This window comes from Theobroma cacao, chromosome 1, assembly GCF_053813885.1.
Source record: "Theobroma cacao isolate CCN51 chromosome 1, ASM5381388v1, whole genome shotgun sequence".
NCBI lineage: Eukaryota > Viridiplantae > Streptophyta > Magnoliopsida > Malvales > Malvaceae > Theobroma > Theobroma cacao.
In genome coordinates, this window is record NC_142639.1 from 39,975,752 (window position 1) to 39,996,253 (window position 20,502).

Below are 20,502 nucleotides of genomic sequence, written 5' to 3' on the forward strand. Positions count from 1 at the left end.
AAGCTTTAATACTCTTAAAGGAACATAATAACACTTAAAAACTTAAAAATTCATCTCAATTATCTCATTTGCGGATCTCGAAGAAAAAAAATGAAGAATAGAATTTATACTTTATAGATGGAAGAAAGTTACCTTTTCCCTTTTCCTGTTATGTAAAGCTATTCTTGATGCTTTATGTATATGTTTCTTCCTTGAGCTAAAACTAATTGAGAGTATCTCACAGTATTCACCCATTAATCTCTTTATGTTTATATCAAGTATTCATCTGGTTGAGTCTAAATAATTCACGAATATTCGTAGGCTTTTAGTAATAAATCGAGATTCCAGTGAGACTTATTGAAAGCCCAACTTGAAGACAAAGGGCTTGGGCCTCTATTGTGAAGGCCATGAGTGCACCCCAGACTTCACCTATTTGGATAAGAAATTTTGTTTCTTGGGCTTTAGATTAACTTTTGCTCATTCATTATTAGGGCCTTTTGCAGCCTAAATATTTTTATTTCAAAGAAAACCAACGGGTTACAGCCATATTATTAGCCACGTGTGCAGCAAAGAGTGGTCTGTCCCATTTCTCTCGTGTTTTCAGCTAGAAGCCCGTCACTTTTTACTTTACTAACTAATCTTAAGCTGCACCGGGGCTCGAAAAATTGAGCTCATGGTCTTGGATCCATAAAACGTCCGCAAAACGTCATCGTTAAGTGCTCCTGTCCTTTATTTCCCCGCCACACGAAGTTCACTCTTCCCTCCCAATTTCCGTTTGGTTATCGAGAAAGTTTTCCAGAACAAGAGAAAAAGGCCAAAAACCAGTCGCCATATTCTTCGAAAGGATCTTCAAAATAAAACGTGCGGCAAATTAAGCTTTAAAAAGGAATTTCTTATGTTTTCATTTATTTTATTTGAAAGTAGAGCTTAGCAAGTGTTTAATTGCATTTTTTATTCAGGCCATTACTGGAAAGATGAAAATGGTTGTTTCGTCAGTTCGGATATTCAATAGTCTAAAGCCGCCAAGTGCTTCTCTTACAGCTTACTCGACAGTACATTCTAGGTCTCCGAGCTCACTGGATTGCAACTTCTGTCGGTTGAAGGGAGGTTTTGTTTCTTCTAGCATTTCCGGATCGTGTCAACTTCGAGCCATAGTCAGAGATAAAGGAAAGAGAACAGAGGATCATCCACTCGTTGGTGATTCGACAGATAAAGTTGACGAGAATCAGGTAAAAACACATTTTGCATTTCATAAATTTTTCTATTTATTACTGTTTTAACAAGAACTAACTGGGAATCTAAAACTAAAGGGCTCTTGTTTTGGTAGGTTATGGAACCAGAGCGTGATTTTGCTGGCACATCTTATGTCCCTGTATATGTTATGCTTCCAGTAAGTTTCAAAATTAGTTTATGAAGGGTTTTCTCTTTTTTAATGTTTCCTAGTGAAGAATAACTAGTTTATTCTTTGTGTTTTTAATGTGGGGGATGGCAGCTGGATGTTATAGACATGAAATGTGAGTTGGTTGACCCAGAGGGTCTTCTGGATCAGTTAAGGATTTTGAGGTCTGTTAATGTTGATGGTGTTATGGTTGATTGCTGGTGGGGAATAGTTGAGGCGCACACTTCTCAATTGTATAATTGGAGTGGCTACAAGAGGCTTTTTCAGATTGTGCGAGATCTTGGGCTTAAGTTACAGGTGATTTGTAGTATATAAATTAGTGTTTTCTATGTTTGTTTTAACAATAACTATTCATTCTCTGGGTGCCATTTCTTCTTTTCCACTTTTGTTCTTGGTATATACATGTAGTTAGAACAAGATTAGTTACTATTTAGACCATTGTTATCATTAAACTGTCAGCTTGTGATGACTTTAATTGATCGTGACACATGTTCTAACCATCGGTAGTCTATGCAAGATGGAAAACTGAGATGAGATGGTTTATTCTTTGGTGTTTATCTATGAATGTTATGCTTTTGTTTGATTAAAGTTGCTCTCATATCATATATGGGAAAATAATTTTTGTGTTTGACAACAACATAGAAATCAATATATCATTTAATCGGGATTATTTTCCCTTTTCTTTTGAAATTCCATGCTGGATAATGTTTCCCATTTCTTAATCTAAAATGGCAACAGGTTGTAATGTCATTTCATGAATGCGGAGGCAATGTTGGAGACAATGTACATATTCCACTCCCTCAGTGGATAAGAGAAATCGGGGAGAGCAACCCTGACATATATTTTACAGATAGAGAAGGAAAGCGGAATCCTGAATGCCTCACATGGGGAATTGATAAGGAGCGGGTTTTAAAGGGCCGAACTGCTGTTGAGGTATTACAGTTGATTATGATTATTGAGCTATAATTTTTTTTTGCTCAGACTATTGAGCTATACTTTATATTCATGCTTTGCTTTTGACAAAATCTTCCATACCCTCTTTTTAAGTTTCTTTCTTTTGCTGCATGTTTAAGTGCAGGTTTACTTTGACTACATGAGGAGCTTTCGTGTAGAATTTGATGAGTTCTTTGTAGATGGAGTCATATCTGAAATTGAAGTTGGACTGGGTCCTTGTGGGGAGCTACGCTATCCTTCTTATCCTGCGAAGCATGGTTGGAGATATCCTGGTATTGGTGAATTTCAGGTGCATTTCAAATGACTATGTATCGGTGAAATTTTTTTTATTCCCAAAAAAAAAAAAGTTATGATTAAGCATTGATTGTAGTTTTGATATGTGATATATTCTTATCTTCCAAGCATTAATGCAACCTGTTTCAGTTCAGTGTTATGATAAATATTTGATGAAGAGTCTAAGCAAAGCAGCAGAAATTAGGGGGCACTCTTTCTGGGCCAGAGGACCAGATAATGCTGGTTCTTATAATTCCACACCTCATGAGACTGGATTCTTTCGTGATGGAGGTGACTATGACAGCTACTATGGCAGGTTCTTTCTTAATTGGTATTCTCAAGTTTTGGTTGATCATGGTGATCGTGTGCTTGCTCTGGCCAATTTAGCCTTTGAAGGCACTTGCATTGCTGCAAAGGTCAGTGCTGCAGCAATTTCTCTTCTTTGGAGCTGATTCGAATGTCATGTTTTGAAATAAAAGTACGAGCAAACTCTTCATGACCTTTTGTTCTTAGAATCTTGGCTCCGCTTTGATTTTAATTTCCAGCTATCAGGTATTCATTGGTGGTATAAAACAGCTAGCCATGCTGCTGAGCTAACTGCTGGGTTTTACAATCCTTCAAATCGTGATGGCTATGCTCCAATTGCATCAATGTTGAAAAAGCATGGGGTTGCATTAAACTTCACCTGTGTTGAATTGCGCACCTTGGATCAGCATGAGGACTTCCCAGAGGCACTGGCAGACCCTGAGGGATTAGTTTGGCAGGTACTAGCAGTTTTTCATTCTGTTTTTCAACTTTGGTGGGTATAGAATTTTACTATAATATATGTGTTCTAGAGAAAAAATGGGCTTATCTATTTTCTTGGATGTCAAAAGTGGAGTGAGAAAACATGAATTAGAGTGGTTTTGGCTTTTGACCAAACTCCTATATTCAGTTGAGTACAATAATGTTTGGATCAGGGCCATTCAGTTGGTTATCATATGTGTGGATGTTAGCTGAGTCTGAAGTCATAGTATTGCAGTATGGCTTGGTTGTCCTAGCAAACCACATCTAATTTTTCTACCATCTTGCTAACTGCCAGGTGCTGAATGCTGCATGGGATGTTTCCATACTGGTTGCCAGTGAGAATGCTCTTCCATGTTATGACAGAGAAGGCTATAATAAGATATTAGAAAATGCCAAGCCACGGAATGACCCAGATGGCCGCCATTTATCTGCCTTTACCTATCTCAGACTCAACCCAGTTCTGATGGAGACACACAACTTTGCAGAGTTCGAAAGATTTGTCACAAGGATGCATGGTACAGTATTACCTTCATTTTTCTCATTTTGTTCCTCCTTGTTGAAAAAAGAGTTGACCCTCCAAAGCATAGTTGATGCAACTTGATGCAAGGCACTTTTATAACTAGGTTTGGAGCGTGCATTGGCTCTACAAGTGTATAAACTACTTACTTTGTAGCAATAACTTGAAACTTATGAGTTATGCTATCTCCATTGCAGGGGAAGCAGTCCCAGATCTCCAATCGTTTCCGAATGAAAAGCCTGCAAAACCCGAGGGGAAGGATGGACAGGTTGATGCTTAGGAGAAAGATACACGATGTAAACTTTGTAGACGTTTTTACACAAATAATTCAGGTTCCGTTGGTCCCTCGAGTGACCAAGAGCAATGCATACGAGAAAATTCAAATTTTGAGAATGTTTTCTTCAGGGTGCTGGACATTTGGCACCCCAAACAGGGAGAACTTGTTTCATTTCAGAAAACTTCCAAGTATCATGTTGTCTAATTCATTGTTATAGATCTTAAAAATGTGTAGGACTTTTTCCAAATTCTGTAAATAGATGCTGGTATAATTGAGCAGTCGGGTTGGGTCATTTTGGAACAAAAAAATTTGGATAATTTTTGGATTCCGATCATTTCATTTTGAATCACTTTAAATTTGAATATTGAAGTTTAGATTTCAAGTTATTCATATTTGGATTATTACAAGTTTAAGTTGTTGAATTTCTTAAATCTAAATTGAATTAGATTTGGATGAATTATTTCAGATTTAGATAATTTCGAGATAAGTTTTAAAGTTGTTTATGTTTAGATTAATTTACGTTTTAATTATTTTAAATTCAAATCATTTCGATTTTAAGTTAGTTTGACTTTTAGTTTTTTTTTTTTCGGATTGTGCAAGGCAAGTTGACATTTTTTAGTTAAATCGAATTAGATTGGATTTAAATAGTCGGATATAAAGTTTAAATTATTAATTTTTTAAAATCAAATTATATTGAAATTGAATATGTTTATTCAAGTTTCATATGACTTGTTATAAATTTTTCAAGTAATTTACATTTCTATCAATTCAAGTTTAGAATATTTCAATGCTTGAAGTGGAGACACTTTAAATTCGGATTTAATGAATTAAGTTATTAATTTATTTGAAATTCAAATAAATTAAAGGAGTTTTGGAATTTGAATGAATTTCGCCATCTCCGCATACTAGTAAATTTTGTCATCTATGCAAGGTGCAAGTAATTTAAATATATATACTAAACTAAAAAAATATATTTCTAAAATATGGGAAATATTCTCTTTTTGGCGACAGTCAATAAAACGGATTTTATAATCGGCTTTAGCACGAATCGCAGGTCACATGATATATCCACCTAAAGAGAGACACACCCATATCTCGTGTCCGGTCCGGTCCCTCAAACAAAGCCCACGGCACTTGTGACACGTGTTTCCCTCACACTTCCGTAGACTCCGCTTAATACACTATCCCACACACGCCCCATTCGTGCCAAGCCCTAAATTCCACACACATACACGCTCGCCCATCCCACACACGCGTGAAACCCTAACCCTCACGCGCTCACCCCTCTCTGTCACGCGCTCACCCCTCCCTCGCCGGAAATAGCCCCATTCTCGGCCCTTCTTCCTCGCTTATTCTATCTTAGCAGCTTCGGAGAATAGCCGTCGTACTATGCCGGAGATACCCTCCGGTCGCCGGGAAAATGGATCTGTTCGCATAGAGCGGTCGGTTGGAGTCGGGAAAGTGGAATTTGAAGAGGAGATGAAGGATTGCAGATATTTCGAAGCTTCATTTCTAGGAAATTGAAAAATTCGCGTGAGAAGTACGCGAGAAATTGAGACGCTTCTTTCAAGGTAATCTTCTTTCCAAATTTTGCCTGGCCTTCTTTGTTTTTGCTGAAATATTCTCCAATATTTTTTGGAAAACTTGTTATTTGAAGTTCTAGAGAGAATTTTCTTTTTCTTTTTGTCTGTGTAGATTTTACCGCGGAGAATTCAGTTAAGTACTTAGGTTTCTTCTTTTGGTTGCTGAGAAAGCGTTGGAGAAGGGAAAGAAGAAGAAAAATAATAAAATTTTGACTCTTTTTTGGTATTTTGTTGTCTTAATTTTCAAGAACAAAAAATTAAAATCCAAATAAGACAAATAGTTTCCTAACCGACAATTTATTGGGGTTTTTGATATTTCTGAGGCTTAAGATAGAAGCTTACTTGGTGCCTTATAATAATTTTTGTTATTATTTGGACATTGTCTGCAAGAAAAACTGTAAAATTGGAACTATATCTAACTGGGGAGTCCTTCCTTCCCCCTTTGTGTAATTAATATGAATTGAAGTTATGATTGTTACCAGGATAATCAGAAATCGCGGTGGGGCAGCAATTTGTGGATGTTTGCTGCAGTATAAGAGAAATCTATGTCATAAGAGAAATGGTTATAACATTTTATAGTCCAGAAGTTAGAATCCTAAGGTAATCTTGGAGTTAGAGGTCCAGGATTAGAGTGGGAAGTTATGGCAACAGATATGCAGAAATTGATAGGAGCTAGTGAGGAAGATGATGAAGAGGAAATGGAAATGGATGTAAAAGAAGAGGATGATGAGGATGAGGAGAATGGCGAGAAGCATATTGCTGCACAGATGATGATGGGTGTTGATGGAGTGATGCAAAGTACAAGTAGTAGTGGTCAGTTTCAGCATCACCAGCAACTTCAAGAGCAAGTCAGCACCCCAGGGGGAGGAGGAGCTCGGAGGTCTCGACCACTAGAAGAAAAGGAGCGAACGAAGCTAAGAGAGCGGCATAGGAGAGCAATAACGGCAAGGATCTTGGCAGGGCTGCGGAGGCATGGGAACTATAACCTGAGGGTTAGAGCTGATATCAATGATGTGATTGCAGCTTTGGCTAGGGAAGCTGGCTGGGTTGTTCTTCCAGATGGAACCACTTTTCCATCAAGATCTCAGGTACTAGCTTTTTGAATGCATCAGTTTTTTCTTCTTAAATTGTGCAATTATTTTGTTCAATATCAACTGCAAGGTACAACATTGAAAATGTAACATTCTCAACAGGACTATAGATTGTTTCATTGTTTAACGTACTACCTAATCTTGGATTATATATACATGTTACTCTTTGTCCTGCACAATATTGATGGTAAGGCTTAGAACCATGCATCACGCATTTGATTGCACTGCTCTTTAATGCTCCTTTGATCTTCACTTCAGATGAATCTATGGAAAATCCAAATGGGAATGTTTTCACTTTGCAGGGTTCAAGGCCTGCTGCTGGCACTTCTGCTGGCATGACGTCATCATCCTCCCAAATGGTGTCACAACCGACTCCACCTACCTCATTGCGGGGAGTCTCTTCTGGCTATCGGACCTCAGTAGACTACAATGCTTGTCGAATGAAGGGTGTTTTCATGCCTACTCCTTCACCTTATGATCTATCCTCAAGTGCCCGTTCTCAAAGTTCAGGCATGGTTGGAGATGGTGGAGAACAAACGGAAAGTCTTCCACTTATTGCTGGTTCCATGGAAGCAGTTAACAACAAACAGGTTTGACAGAGTTATGTGCAGGTCACATTTTCTTGGATGGTTCTTGTGACAGTTGTTTACTCTTCTCATCTACAAACCTTATAGGTTATTGATTTACCCCCTAAGCTACCAGAACATGATTTTGCTGGCACTCCATATGTTCCAGTTTATGTGATGCTACCAGTGAGTTTTCTAATTCAAAATTCTCGCTCTATATTTACATTGGCTTATTAGTTATTCTTCAACACTTCATATTTGGTCCTTTTGTCAAATGGGCATTCATAACTTTTTGCAACATCACAGATTTGATGCTTTAGTGTTTCTTAAAGCTAACTACATGCAAGATGTGACAACTTTTTAAGATACTTTCCTAGTTTCAGTATAATGATTCACTCTAATTGTGGCAGTTGGGTATCATCAACATGAAGTGTGAGCTCATTGATCCAGACGGTCTGCTAAAGCAGCTAAGAGCATTGAAATCAATCAATGTAGATGGGGTTATGGTTGACTGCTGGTGGGGAATAGTGGAAGCACATGCTCCCCTGGAGTATAACTGGAATGGTTACCGAAGACTCTTTCAGATGGTTCGTGAGCTTAAGCTTAAGATACAGGTGAGTTTTAAATGAGTTCTGTACATGGTTGAATGCTTTCTAATTGCTTGAGGTAGTATGCAATATTTATATCTGAAGTCTGATATGGTAAAGACCTCCATTATCACCTACCTTTGATTTTATTTTCATTTGATTTATTTGTTCATATGAGCATAGGTCGTTGTTACTCACCCTCATGTGCCTCATCCCCCAAGAGCACTATAAGTTAATTCAAGCTGAAAGTAGTCAAAAGCCATGTTACCTTAATTGGTGGCCATGTTCATCAGTGGTATGTCTTAGGAGGGTAGGCTGCATTTAGGAATTGTGCTTCATAACTCCCTAGAGCTTGAGTCAAGCTTTCAAATATTGGAAGGAAATTTGAAATTTCCACCAGTTACTAACTTTAGAAGAGAAAGAAACAATCTGAACATTTACAACTTAATTTAGAAAGTAACCCAGACAATTTAGACTGCCATGAGTAGTTAAAGTTTCTTTTCTTTTGTATCTGAAGCTTGTTTTTAGATGTGAAGAAGGTTATGATGTGTTATTTCTTTTCTTCACTTTTTGGATGTAATCCTTCTAAAGATTTGTTCCAAGTGTGACAGTTATCTAATTGATGGATCAGGTTGTGATGTCGTTTCATGAATGTGGTGGCAATGTTGGTGATGATGTTTGTATTCCTCTTCCCCATTGGGTTGCAGAAATTGGTAGAAGTAATCCTGACATGTTTTTCACTGATAGAGAAGGAAGAAGAAACCCTGAATGCCTCTCATGGGGGATTGATAAGGAACGAGTTCTAAGGGGCCGAACTGCTGTTGAGGTATTAGTCTTTGATATAATTGTCAGGCATTACTTAGTCTCTAACTTTGTCACAATTGCTATTGATGCTATTGTGTACGTCATACAAATTCCAGGCTTTACTGTATTACATTCTGCCTTCTTCATTTATTGTGAATCATTAAATTTTATTTGCTAACAACTGAAGCTAGTTCCATGCATAAGTTCTGTCAATATAACTGGCAATGGATCTAACTTTGGATCTTATTTATGTAAAAATCACCATTGCTACAAAACAAAGTGACTTCAAATTTGCTATTTTGTGGAATTTACTTTTGAGGGATATTTAAACAGATTTGTTATGCTAACTTGATTTGCTCTTTCCATCCTTCAATGTCAAGCTAGTATTTTTGCTAAGGGTAGATTTTTTTATGTTTTAACTTTTTGTTGGTGAACATAGGTATACTTTGACTATATGAGAAGTTTCCGGGTGGAATTTAATGAATTTTTTGAGGATGGTATTATATCCATGGTTGAAGTTGGACTAGGTCCCTGTGGGGAGCTACGGTACCCATCTTGTCCAGTAAAGCATGGATGGAGATATCCTGGGATTGGAGAGTTCCAGGTAATTGTTATTATAATTTGAATACCAATCCTGCATTGTTTAAATCTGACACATTCTTACAACATTGGACTGGTTGCTTATTTAACGCATTGGGATACACAGCGATTTGATATGAAGTTGCTGCTACAAGAACAGTGATTTGTTCTTTCTAGTGGGAAATTTGAAAGAAATTCTGCAATCTAGAACCAGATTCACCAATTTGATTTTTGAACCCTAAATGTGACAACTGATTTTTCAATAACTATTTATATAGATTAATATAATGTTTTGCTGCTATATATATGTTTTGTCACTCAGATGCTTCAATCCCATTTCCACACACCTGGAACCTTGGCCTACATCTTCCCTCTCTCTCTCGCCCCAATTATTTTTACTGCCTAGGAGGAAAGAGACCAATAAATAGGAAATGCCGACTAGCCAGGCCTTCCAGGAGTCTTTCAAAAGGGCTATATTAGCATGCTCAGTGTTCTTATCTGTTATGGTTGTGTTAAGATGTGGGTTCCTTGCTGGCAATTCTTTTCAAATTTAGAGCAAGTATTTTCATAATGATTATTAGTATTGCTCTATCGCCAGCCTAGCTAGTTTTAATTCTCTTTGTTTTTGCTCCTGTTTGTCTCTGTACATTGCATGTTTGTGGTTTTCTCACCCACATTGCCAAGAGCATTAAATTTTTGGTTCTCCTCCGGGCATCATATAGATAAGTCTCTCCTTTTGCAGTGTTATGATCAGTACATGTCAAAAAGCCTGAGGAAAGCAGCAGAATTGAGGGGACACAGCTTTTGGGCTAGAGGGCCAGATAATGCTGGGTCCTATAATTCCCAGCCAGATGAAACTGGTTTCTTTTGTGATGGTGGAGACTATGATGGTTACTATGGTAGGTTTTTCCTTAATTGGTACTCTCAGGTATTAGTCGATCACGGAGACAGGGTACTCTCTCTGGCAAAGTTAGCTTTCGAAGGCACTTGCATTGCAGCAAAGGTGAGTCACCTGAATAGATATATCTTATATTGGATTGAATTTTTTTGTTAGTACCCCCTAATATTGATATTATTATTCATTGTTTAGCCTGATAGCAGTCTTATTTTTCTTCAACCCCTTCAACTCTGGTCCTTGTTTAAGAGTGTTGTCCTTTTCCATCCTTAAACTCCCTAAATCCTGGTGAATTCAGAAATATGCCCAGGTCCAAGTCTTGTTTCATGTCTTAATGTTTTGAACATGCTATTATAAGAGTTCATTCTTCAACATGGATGCTTAAAGTAATTATAGGCAATTGAAGATTGTAAATTGTTATGATATTTTTATTCAAGTTTGATTCTAATATGTAGCATTTGATCTATCAAATTACATAAGAAAAAAACTAAATTGTTTTATAACATGCTTTTACATGTTCTATTTTTGCTCCCTTTGTACTCATTTTGACAAGATCTTTCTAATCTGCAAATGAAGAGTTCCTCTTGCCCTCCCCCCTTCTTTCTCTTCCTATCCTTTTTGTTGCTTGTTCCACCATAATTTGTTTAGAGGTTTCCTCCTGCAGTTAAGTTCATTTGAATACAAATTTTGGTACCTTTTCTAAACTAATTTTAAAAGTTGTTTTTACAAGCTACGGAGTATTCGCTTTGTTTTTTGCCATGTTTAATTGCTGAGCAGCTGCCAGGTATTCAATGGTGGTATAAAACAGCTAGTCATGCTGCTGAATTAACTGCTGGATTCTACAATCCCTGCAATCGTGATGGCTATTCTGCAATAGCAGCAATGCTGCATAAGCATGGAGCTACTTTAAACTTTGCATGTCCTGAACTGCATTTGTTAGAGCAGCATGAGGACTTGCGGGAAGCATTGGCAGATCCTCAGGGTTTAGTCTGGCAGGTGAGGTTTTGAGAGCTCCTGATGAGCCTTAACAGTTACTTGCTATTAGTTTTCCTTTCTCCCAGAGGAACACTTTTTCTTTGGAAAAACCTGGCAAATTGGAGAACCATTGGCAATATGTGACTGTAAATTCAATGGTGCTGATTCCATATTCAAAGCCAGAAGCTTAGTAATTGTCTGTTTCAGGTGCTGAATGCTGCATGGGATGTTTGCATTCCAGTAGCAAGTGAGAATGCTCTGCTTTGCCATGATAGGATGGGCTATAACAAGATATTGGACAATCTCAAACTTGTAAATGATCCAGATGGAAGACATTTTGCATCTTTTACTTACCTTAGGCTCAGTCCACTTCTCATGGAGAGACAGAATTTCATGGAATTTGAACGGTTTGTCAAACGAATGCATGGTAAGTTATTATAATCTTTCTCTTCTAGGCATTTTTTACTATTTATTTATCTATGGATGGGGACCTGGGGTAGAGGGTTTAAAAAAAAAGGACTTCTCAATTGAAGCGAAACAAGGCCAAAAAGGCCAAAAAAACACTGGCAAAACTGAAACTAGAACAAGGAGTGAACTATTATTATCAAAAAAAAAAAAGAAATTTCAACCTTGAAGCCCAAATGAACAAAATCATATTTGATTTTGCCCCAATTCATATGTTGTATCTCATTGAAGTTGAAAATCTCTCTCTCTAAAATAAAGATCCTAAATGTGGAATAAAATCGAGTTTGGTATGGCTTGGGTTTTCCTAGTTCTGGGAGGTGTAAAGCTTACCCAAGATCAGGGGGTTAACTGGTTTGGTATTTCCTCCCCTAAGTTTTACTTTAGTACTCTTATCTCTTCCTCCCAAAGACAACGTCTATCCTCTCGTCTCTTCATAAGTGTTGAGATTTCTTAGAATATGTCATATAAAGGATGAGATCAATTTGAACAAAATAATGGCATTGAGTAAACTGATTATTGACTCCTATCTCATCTTCGTTGCAGGGGAAGCAGTTCTAGATCTCCAGGTATAGCAAGGGGTAGGGAAGCTCCTTAAAATCATGTATCATTTCTTTTGCCCCTCAACTAATGTTGAAGGTACATATGTTGCATATCAGGGTAATGTTAGTTTAGTTTAACAAACACTTTTGTAAATGGAAATCATGGATAAAAGTGGTGAAGTATTTTTGGACCGCTCCTTGACATGCCTAGCTGTTTTCAACTTAGGTCAGGTAGTTTCTTCGATCAATGATCAATTGATTCATGTACCATTGGAATTTGAGGACATTAGCATTTCTTTTGAACGAAAGCTATCGTGACGTTTTTCCTTGGAATAGTGGAAAAAATAGATTACCATTGAATCATACCCTTCTTTTCCTTTTTCCTTTGTTACTTAAACCATTGACAACCAAAAAACGAAAAGTAGAAGGAAACAGACTCATCCAATCTACAGCCCTTCCCAGGCAACAAAGAAGCTGAGTCCATTTATGCTCCCACGTATCAGTTCTCACCCATTTATTCTATTTTATTCATATCCAATGTCAGTGTGCCCATTCTCCTGCAGGGCATGAGAGTTGAAATATAAGGTGATAATACTCAGGTGGTTGTATGCCAAAAGGTTAGCCCCTCATTTATGTTAACTCATGACTAAAGCCAATGAACATCAAGAAAAAGGGTTGCTCTACTTTGATAAAATTAATTTACTTTTATGTACAAACTTTCTATCATTCTTATAATAATTCAATATTTGGTAATCAAGCAATGAATTGTGGGGTGCATGAAAGAATGCATCTTGCAGGGTTTTTTTTTTAGTTTGGGAAGCGAGGTGGGGTGGGGAATGGGGATGGAGTGAGGTTGAGCATTGTTCTATGAAACAGACTTCTTGAACACCATGTGGCCAGACTCATCTACCTCAAAAAGGCGCTCTACAAATTCATCCCAACTCTCCCTTCTTTTCCTAGATGATAACTCAGTTACCTCCTCACTTGATCTACCAGAAAATTCAGCTTCTTCCATTTCATGGAATGTTCCATATGACAAAGGCGTGTAAGCTTGAGGGATATCCAAAGCAACTGCCCTCCGCATAGCTGCCTTGTGCTCTTCACTGTGTTCTCGAGCAAGGGACTCCTGTCGCTCCATTTTCTGCTTTGCAGGAATCTGCATCATCCCATCTTTCTCCAGCATCAACTGCACTCAACAGAATGTGAACATATTATTTTGTTGTAGTAATGAAATCTTTTCATATTTCAACCACCTAAGGTTTTCCACCTTTAATATTTAGAACAATCATTGAGATAATTATATGCAAACGTAACAACTAAACTCACCAAGTACTAGCGGAAGAGAGTGCGTAGCAAATGCAGAATAATGAATTTATATATGATTTTTCCCTATGCATCTTGTTAGCCGCTTCACCTACCATACCATACATATAGATTGGAAAGAAACTAAGGGGTAGATCCCTGGCTCATAAACACAAAAGTTGATGATAGTAGCCAAACTTTCTGTATTGTTTCCTTTCCAGCACCCCAAAAGCCCCTTAAAGCTAATTAGATTCTTAATATCTATAATTTCCAACTGAAAGAAAACAGCAAGTTTAAGATTCAAGCTCTCATGTCTGTGCTAAAACATTTCTTTTTGATTGCTTTAATTGTGACCTTAAATATGCAAGGGTTTACTACCTCAAAGCACAGTCCAAAGGTCAAGAAGCTGTAAACTTACATCAAGGGCTCTTTGGGACTCTCTCTCTATCCAAATAATGGCATGGTCAGAGGTTGCATTGCAGGATAGAACTATATGCTCAAACCTTCCATCAACAGGTACTGCTGTCCTCACCACTGGGGGATATCTTCCTATCCTGCAATCAGGACAAAGGAAATGCAAATGAAGCAATGAAATGGCAAAACATCTCGATTAATCCCAATAAAAATGTGATGATATTTAAGTGATACGAAAGAGACTTTTGACCACAGCTTGGACTTATTGGCCTCTTTTACTAAGAACTCCCTTCTTTATTTGTTTTATATCAAGCAGATCCGTGTTACTCATATACCAGCAATAATTATCAAGGAGTTTCACCCCTCTAACAACTGGTGTTGAAAACCAGGCAATTCATCCTCTATTGTTGATTGATTCATAAATTTGTCAAAATAAATCCCATAATACCTGCAGGGCTTTCTTTCTACAATGTGGTACAGGCGACCAGGTGCATACAGCCGCCTTGGATCTTTAAGCATCTTCTCCTCCACTGTGCAAGTGTCCTTCAAGCAAATTAGGCACAACAAACATGGTAAACTGCATATTGAACAGAAGTATAACCAGCCCTGTTATGCAAGCATCAAATCATTCCTAAGACCGAAGAGAGTTTGGCTTTCTGAAATCACATTTTGCAGAAAATATTGGGAAATCCCATATTAAGGAAATTAGTAATGGAAAGGTGACTAAGACATACTGTATTTTACCAGAAGAGTGATTTGAAAACATCTTCCAAAGCGGTGGTTGTTCGAGGTAAAAAATCATCCTGGTTCATTAGAATAGCTCATGTTAGAACACAAGCATACAAGATATTATTAGGCATTATAATATGTTGACCTAACCTAAACCTTCTAACAAATTTAACAAACTGAAGTCAATGAACCAAGTCCATATATACCAATATACTGCAACAAACATAAGTACAAGTTTACAATATAAAAGTATGAAAATTTACCTGAAGCACAACAGAATTGATAACATCCGCATATCTAACGGCCAAATTGAGAGACATACACCTAGCAGGAGCAATGGCATAGCATCTAATCCGCTTCCTCTCCATGAATCCCAATTTGCCACGATTTTTAACTGCAACCATCACCAACAATGCCACCACCCCTGCCCCAAGGGAATGCCCAGCAAATGTCAAAGTGTAACTTGGATTCTTCTCAAGTAATTCCCTTAAAACCTCACACTCGGCATCAAAAACCCATCCTGCGGCCTTCAATAGCCCATTGTGCACATAGCCACCATCAAATTTTGCCTGCCCAAGTTTGTTATCAAGCAAAACAGCATAATCACTTTCCTTTGCTAAATTAAGTCCCCTGACAGCCAAGACGATATCAGCATGATCGTGATCCAAGTAAATCATGTAAGGAGGAGCTCGGCCTTGAGTTTCTTGGTCATTTTTTCTTAAGATAACCCAATCAGGTTCAATGCCATAGCCTCCAGGGGGAGCCCAAAGAGGATTATGAAGATCATCTTCATAAACTGATAAAATTAGACGACAAAGGCGTGGCACTGCCTCAAATTCCTCAGCTGTGGCTAAACCCCAGTGCTCACTTTCATGGCCTGCAGTGTATAGACATTTCTGCCATACCCAACGGGCACAGGCCAAACAGTAGACACATTCAAGGATGGGACAGCAACAGACGATTGACATAGACGCACCTATGAATCAAACATGTTAATAACATGCCACGTACTCCATATCGATGTAAAGATTTGATAATATGTAATAAATATAAAGCGGGTATTTTTTTGTTTTTATCAAAGGTGGAAATGAAAACTTAAGGTTGGGAAAATCTGGGTTTAGAAAGTTGATCAAGTTTCCAAAAGGAAACATCCATTGATGAAGGCATAATCCAACTAAATTGAAGGTAATTAATGGTCTCTGGAATCTCAAAGGGGCCCAAGTGTCAGCAAAAAGAGTATATACACTGCTGTACTTCAAATTGATATGCTCTCCTAAACAGAAGTTGAAAACGAAATTCCTGATAAGAAGAACAAAAAGGCCAGAAAAGTTTCATATTTTCACTTGAGGGTGTGCAGGAAAAGGGAGCTCAAAAGTGCAGATAATCGTATCTATATAAAACAAAAGGTTTCTTTGCCCAAAAAAAAAAATTTGCAAAATTTGAGAATAAAAGAGATAACTTTGAATTACAAAGTGGGAATTCAAGAAGCAAAGAAGATAGAATTTAAGGGGTGCATGTGAAGATTGGAGAAGTTTAGAGGTTGGGTTGTTTTATGACTACAACTACTTTTCTAATAGTGGTTGGATGAGATTTAGCAAAGGAAAAAGGAAGAACAAAGGAACAGCTCAAAGAAGAGATAAAGAGATTAAAAAAAACACAGAAGAAGGTTGAACGACATAGAAAGGAAGAAAGAATTAGGTTGAAAGCCATGGCTAAATTGGCTATAAAGCTTAATTATACCTGCCGGTCAAAACCCCCATTTGCCCCTTTCAGTCTTCGAGTTGGCTTTCGAGAATCTACTCACTGGAATTCTTTGATTCCATTAGCTTCCATGCACATCGCTTTCTCTCCTGCCTTTTGTAGCCATGAAGGGGAACTGGATGGGTCAACCCATTCGGCCCATTTTCATTCTTGGGCTTTCGGGAGTACGGAGATCCTGTCATTCTTAATTTTTTGGGCCAATTAGTATGAACCCAATTAGATCGTTTTTCCAACGTTTGATTAACAGGGCCAAGGAACCCGACCCGAATTACAACCTATAAATAGGTATGAAACGCGGAACCCTAGTCATTTTCTCTTGTGCAGCCGGGGAGGTGAGACCGCCCTTCGAAGCTTAAATGAAACTTGAAATCTTTTCAGAATATGCAAAGCTAATTTATGTTATTCTCTTTATCGCAGCTTCGAGGTTTTCTAGGAGGTATTCAGTTGGAGCTGTTTGGTTGGTGAGAAACTAAGCTGAAACTGCTACATTTGTCGTTGATTTGTGTCTTATTCTGTTGGGAAGGTTTTTGTTTTCAATGTAGCTTGTTTGATAGTTGAAGTTTAAAAGTGCGTGTCAATAGCATAAAGTTACTGTTACTTTCTGGTTTCCGAGAAATTGAGGAAGAAGTCATTTAGGGTTCTGGAATTTTTGAAGGTTTTAGGCTTTGGTTCCCTGGAAATGGTAATCCTTTACGCATTTTCACTGGCTCCAAAACTAAATCTGAAGTTCATCATTCCCAGTCTCTTCTTTCTTTTCTCAGAAACTAATTAGAAACATACTCATGTATGTCTTCAAATCGAATAGTTCTTTCTAAGCAGTTAAGTTGGTTGTAAAGTCTGTTTGAACTGAGGAAAGATGATTGGGACATACTTTTATCATAGTGCTGTATTCAATTTGATGAATTTTAACCATCTGATTTGATCCTTTTTAACCTCATTTGCGTTGTACTATTAATCTTTAGTATGGTTTATCTCATTTTTTTCCCTGAGTAGATAATTTGGATTGTTTTATATTTTCTTAAAAGTATATTTTAGGTTTGTTCGGTTAAAAATGTTCATGTTGGATGGTTAAAATTCATCAAATTGAATTTTTATTGTTTTCATGTTTTATATGTGAAAAAAAAATGCTATGGACTCCCAATCAATTTCTCATGTTGACATGTCATAAAAACCTAAGATTGTTTATTTGTTAGGTCTATATTATCTTGAGTTACTATTTTTTTTTGTCTGGACCCTGGTTTGCTTGTGACTAAGTCTGTAAATTTCTTAAGGGATCTATGTCGATGAAACAGCATGGAAATGATGTTTCCATGCCATTTTGAGGTCTTCTAATTATGTGGTGATACTTTATATTTGTACTAATTACGTATGACATCATTGGTTTTCTACAATTTTGATTTATGATGTTGTGCGTGATGTTTTGAGGGCGATTTTTCTGGCTATTTGGTATTTGTGAATCTGTTGATTTTTGTGATACCCCTTTCATTTTTCATTATTAAAAAATAAACAAATCTTCTCCTTGATCTTTAGATAAATTTGAAACTTATAATAGGCACGTGTTTTTTTTAAAATTTACTTGTTAGGCAATAGTATTTTAGTTTATCAAGTTCTGCTTGCATTTAATTACAGGGTTGGTTTCTTATGCCATGTCAGCTTGGTGGAAAGGGAGGGTATTGATATAAGTGTAGGATTTTTATCTTGTTGTTTGTATTCCTTTTAGAATACTATGCTGTGCTTTTGAAGATGTATTTTGCCATTTCTTTTTTCCTTTGTTTGGTCTAAGGATTAGGGTGGGTTTGGTGTTTGAGACTGGATTCCCTGTTTCATGGTGACATGGCATTAATGTCTAGACCTCAATAATTGAAACTCTTCACTAGTCAATCAATTATTACTAACATGAATTACAGTCTATACTTATTCAGTACGTATAAGTGGTTTATAGAATTTTCTTTCCTTTCTTAGACTGATATAAATTCTGACTTGTTTTGTGGGTGATGCTTCTTGCAGGTGATGGCTCCAAAGCAACCTAATACTGGCCTTTTTGTGGGCTTAAACAAAGGACATGTTGTTACCAAAAAGGAATTGGCTCCCCGCCCTTCTGATAGAAAGGGGGTAAGGTTTCCTACTGTTCAAAAGTTATCATGTAGTTGCACTCTCAATTCTGTGGACTTTTTAAAACTTTTTTTTAAGGCATAGAGGAAGGTTCTTATGATGAAGTCATGGCAAGCAGCCTAAGAAGTGGCCTTTTTTTTTTTTTTTTTATCTTTCAGACCCTTTAGTATATCTGTATGTTTATATTATTTTTAGAACCTACCTTCATTTTGTCTTGATGATAAGGCTTGCATTGTTGATATATTCTGTATATTGATCTACAATATTTTTTTTCTAGAAAACCAGCAAGAGAGTCCACTTTGTGAAGAGCCTAATTAGGGAGGTTGCCGGTTTTGCTCCTTATGAGAAGAGGATTACTGAACTTCTCAAGGTTGGAAAAGATAAGCGTGCTTTGAAGGTGGCAAAGAGAAAGCTAGGCACTCATAAGAGGGCCAAGAAGAAGCGTGAGGAGATGTCCAGTGTTCTACGCAAGATGAGGTAACAGAGTCTAATGATGACTGAATAATCAATATCATTATTTAATGGCTTTTCTGTTCTGATGAGGTTTTATAGTGCGCTGATGCATTTCTTGTCTATTGCAGGTCAGCTGGAGGTGCAGAGAAGAAGAAGTGAGTTGGATTATGGTCGTCCTTCATAGACAGTTCAACTTTTTGATGTGTCAATTTTTCTTCCGTGTCATGTTTTGAGAGTTTTGACTTGCTTATAGAGCTCAAAATTTTGTAGTATTGCCTCCAAATTTTGAGAATTGTTGTGTTACAGTTGGTTCTATATCAATTTCTTTGAATTTTTTAATCTGCAATTGGTTCACTTGATCATGAGAATATTGACCTGATCTAAAGATGGAAACAATCTGCTGTGATGGATCCTTGAATGGAACTTGAAATGATTCAAGTTTACCATTGAATCTGATTTGCCTTTAAATGCAAAGGATTGTTGAGCAGCGGCAGATGCAGAGGGAGAGGCAGGGCATCCAATCTTACCCTCAGTTTGAGTATGTTACTTGGAACCATGTGACTGTCCGCAAAGTGATGGCACATGTGATATGATATCACCAAGGTCGTTGCTCTAACCTATTTTGAAGTTTTCAACACGTAAAAATTACGTCTTCAACTCCATTCCGTCTTCGGTATGCAATCTGATTTCGCCATTGAGAACGCAACGTTTGCTTCTAAGGGACTTGGTTCATAATAATTTATATATATACACATATAAATGACTACGTTCACACTGAGATATATAAGAAGAATTGGATTAGCTTCAGTTTTAAAAGCATTAATTAATATTTAATAAAACCGGCGTTTCATTGTTTTTTTTAATAAATACTTTTCTTGTTTTAACTAATATTTCTAGATAACAAATAATAGAAAGGTTTAAATAGTTAAAAAGTTTCTACACTATGATGACTCTTTAAATTAAGATTTTCATTTTATTATATCTAATTAAGATTTTAAAATTTTGAAATATATCTAAACAAGTTTAGTTTAGACAAAAAATTAATCGTAGTCAAATTTAATTATAATTGTTATTTATACTCATGTGATAATTATATTTTTTATTTATATTTACGTGATATATATTTCATGTAATTAGAAAAATTACATAAAAAATAGATTGTAAGCAATTGATAAGAACTTTACTATTGCGATTTTACCTCTCTCATGGTTACTACTATGATTAACCTAACAACCCTTTGACAATTAGAGTGATACTGAAGGAAAATTCTTTACATTTTCTGCTTTCTTAAAATCTTCAATAAAATCAAATTACTAAATTTGTTTGGTTAGTAGTTGATAGCAAAAAATTATTTTAAACGTGACATGTGTTTATTACAAAACTTAAAACAGTATTAATAACGATATCTCATAGATAATATTTCAAGAAATGTTTTTTTTTTTTTCAGTTGATGTATCCTCTA

General features: G+C 36.8%; 4 protein-coding genes across 6 annotated transcripts; 3 read left to right on the plus strand and 1 right to left on the minus strand.

The window, feature by feature from the left end:
• The first annotated feature begins 644 nt into the window (after positions 1 to 644).
• BAM2 (beta-amylase 2) lies at positions 645 to 4,557 on the plus strand. 2 transcript variants are annotated; one of them, XM_018125778.2, is made up of 10 exons: positions 645 to 840; positions 939 to 1,208; positions 1,307 to 1,369; positions 1,472 to 1,675; positions 2,117 to 2,311; positions 2,457 to 2,621; positions 2,761 to 3,021; positions 3,151 to 3,369; positions 3,687 to 3,906; positions 4,106 to 4,557. In XM_018125778.2, the coding sequence occupies exons 2-10, from the start codon at positions 954 to 956 to the stop codon at positions 4,186 to 4,188; spliced, it is 1,665 nt and encodes a 554-aa protein (XP_017981267.2). In that variant the 5' UTR covers positions 645 to 840; positions 939 to 953; the 3' UTR covers positions 4,189 to 4,557. The 2 variants fall into 2 exon arrangements, with proteins under 2 accessions (XP_017981267.2, XP_088659194.1); XM_088803068.1 differs by having other exon boundaries at positions 1,021 to 1,208.
• A 682-nt stretch (positions 4,558 to 5,239) lies between these two features.
• On the plus strand, positions 5,240 to 12,634 carry BAM7 (beta-amylase 7). Of its 2 annotated transcripts, none has more exons than XM_088805457.1 (11): positions 5,240 to 5,756; positions 6,235 to 6,856; positions 7,162 to 7,449; positions 7,534 to 7,611; positions 7,836 to 8,039; positions 8,644 to 8,838; positions 9,256 to 9,420; positions 10,138 to 10,398; positions 11,068 to 11,286; positions 11,473 to 11,692; positions 12,274 to 12,634. In XM_088805457.1, the coding sequence occupies exons 2-11, from the start codon at positions 6,410 to 6,412 to the stop codon at positions 12,300 to 12,302; spliced, it is 2,106 nt and encodes a 701-aa protein (XP_088661583.1). In that variant the 5' UTR covers positions 5,240 to 5,756; positions 6,235 to 6,409; the 3' UTR covers positions 12,303 to 12,634. The 2 variants fall into 2 exon arrangements, with proteins under 2 accessions (XP_088661583.1, XP_007051814.1); XM_007051752.3 differs by having other exon boundaries at positions 6,251 to 6,856.
• Positions 12,635 to 12,931: 297 nt separating this feature from the next.
• On the minus strand, positions 12,932 to 16,542 carry LOC18614143 (alpha/beta-Hydrolases superfamily protein). The gene is made up of 6 exons (XM_007051753.3): positions 16,455 to 16,542; positions 14,978 to 15,690; positions 14,730 to 14,788; positions 14,434 to 14,562; positions 13,990 to 14,125; positions 12,932 to 13,455 (listed from the first exon to the last, which is right to left on the minus strand). The coding sequence occupies exons 2-6, from the start codon at positions 15,680 to 15,682 to the stop codon at positions 13,135 to 13,137; spliced, it is 1,350 nt and encodes a 449-aa protein (XP_007051815.1). The 5' UTR covers positions 15,683 to 15,690; positions 16,455 to 16,542; the 3' UTR covers positions 12,932 to 13,134.
• A 246-nt stretch (positions 16,543 to 16,788) lies between these two features.
• LOC18614144 (large ribosomal subunit protein eL36y-like) lies at positions 16,789 to 19,379 on the plus strand. Its single transcript, XM_018114340.2, has 5 exons — positions 16,789 to 16,807; positions 16,893 to 16,936; positions 18,483 to 18,587; positions 18,865 to 19,064; positions 19,169 to 19,379. Exons 3-5 carry the CDS (start codon positions 18,486 to 18,488, stop codon positions 19,197 to 19,199), a joined length of 333 nt encoding a protein of 110 aa, XP_017969829.2. The 5' UTR covers positions 16,789 to 16,807; positions 16,893 to 16,936; positions 18,483 to 18,485; the 3' UTR covers positions 19,200 to 19,379.
• The last annotated feature ends 1,123 nt before the right edge of the window (positions 19,380 to 20,502 follow it).

Coding starts and splice junctions, on each gene's coding strand:
- BAM2 (XM_018125778.2), top strand. CDS start 954: ATGAAAATGGTTGTTTCGTCAGTTCGGATATTCAATAGTCTAAAGCCG. Junction 1,209..1,306: donor ATAAAGTTGACGAGAATCAG/GTAAAAACACAT, acceptor TTGTTTTGGTAG/GTTATGGAACCAGAGCGTGA. Junction 3,907..4,105: donor ATTTGTCACAAGGATGCATG/GTACAGTATTAC, acceptor TCTCCATTGCAG/GGGAAGCAGTCCCAGATCTC.
- BAM7 (XM_088805457.1), top strand. CDS start 6,410: ATGGCAACAGATATGCAGAAATTGATAGGAGCTAGTGAGGAAGATGAT. Junction 8,839..9,255: donor GGGGCCGAACTGCTGTTGAG/GTATTAGTCTTT, acceptor TGGTGAACATAG/GTATACTTTGACTATATGAG. Junction 10,399..11,067: donor GCACTTGCATTGCAGCAAAG/GTGAGTCACCTG, acceptor ATTGCTGAGCAG/CTGCCAGGTATTCAATGGTG.
- LOC18614143 (XM_007051753.3), bottom strand. CDS start 15,682: ATGTCAATCGTCTGTTGCTGTCCCATCCTTGAATGTGTCTACTGTTTG. Junction 14,563..14,729: donor GTTTTCAAATCACTCTTCTG/GTAAAATACAGT, acceptor TTCAATATGCAG/TTTACCATGTTTGTTGTGCC. Junction 13,456..13,989: donor AGTCCCAAAGAGCCCTTGAT/GTAAGTTTACAG, acceptor TGTTGAGTGCAG/TTGATGCTGGAGAAAGATGG.
- LOC18614144 (XM_018114340.2), top strand. CDS start 18,486: ATGGCTCCAAAGCAACCTAATACTGGCCTTTTTGTGGGCTTAAACAAA. Junction 18,588..18,864: donor GCCCTTCTGATAGAAAGGGG/GTAAGGTTTCCT, acceptor TTTTTTTTCTAG/AAAACCAGCAAGAGAGTCCA. Junction 19,065..19,168: donor AGTGTTCTACGCAAGATGAG/GTAACAGAGTCT, acceptor TGTCTATTGCAG/GTCAGCTGGAGGTGCAGAGA.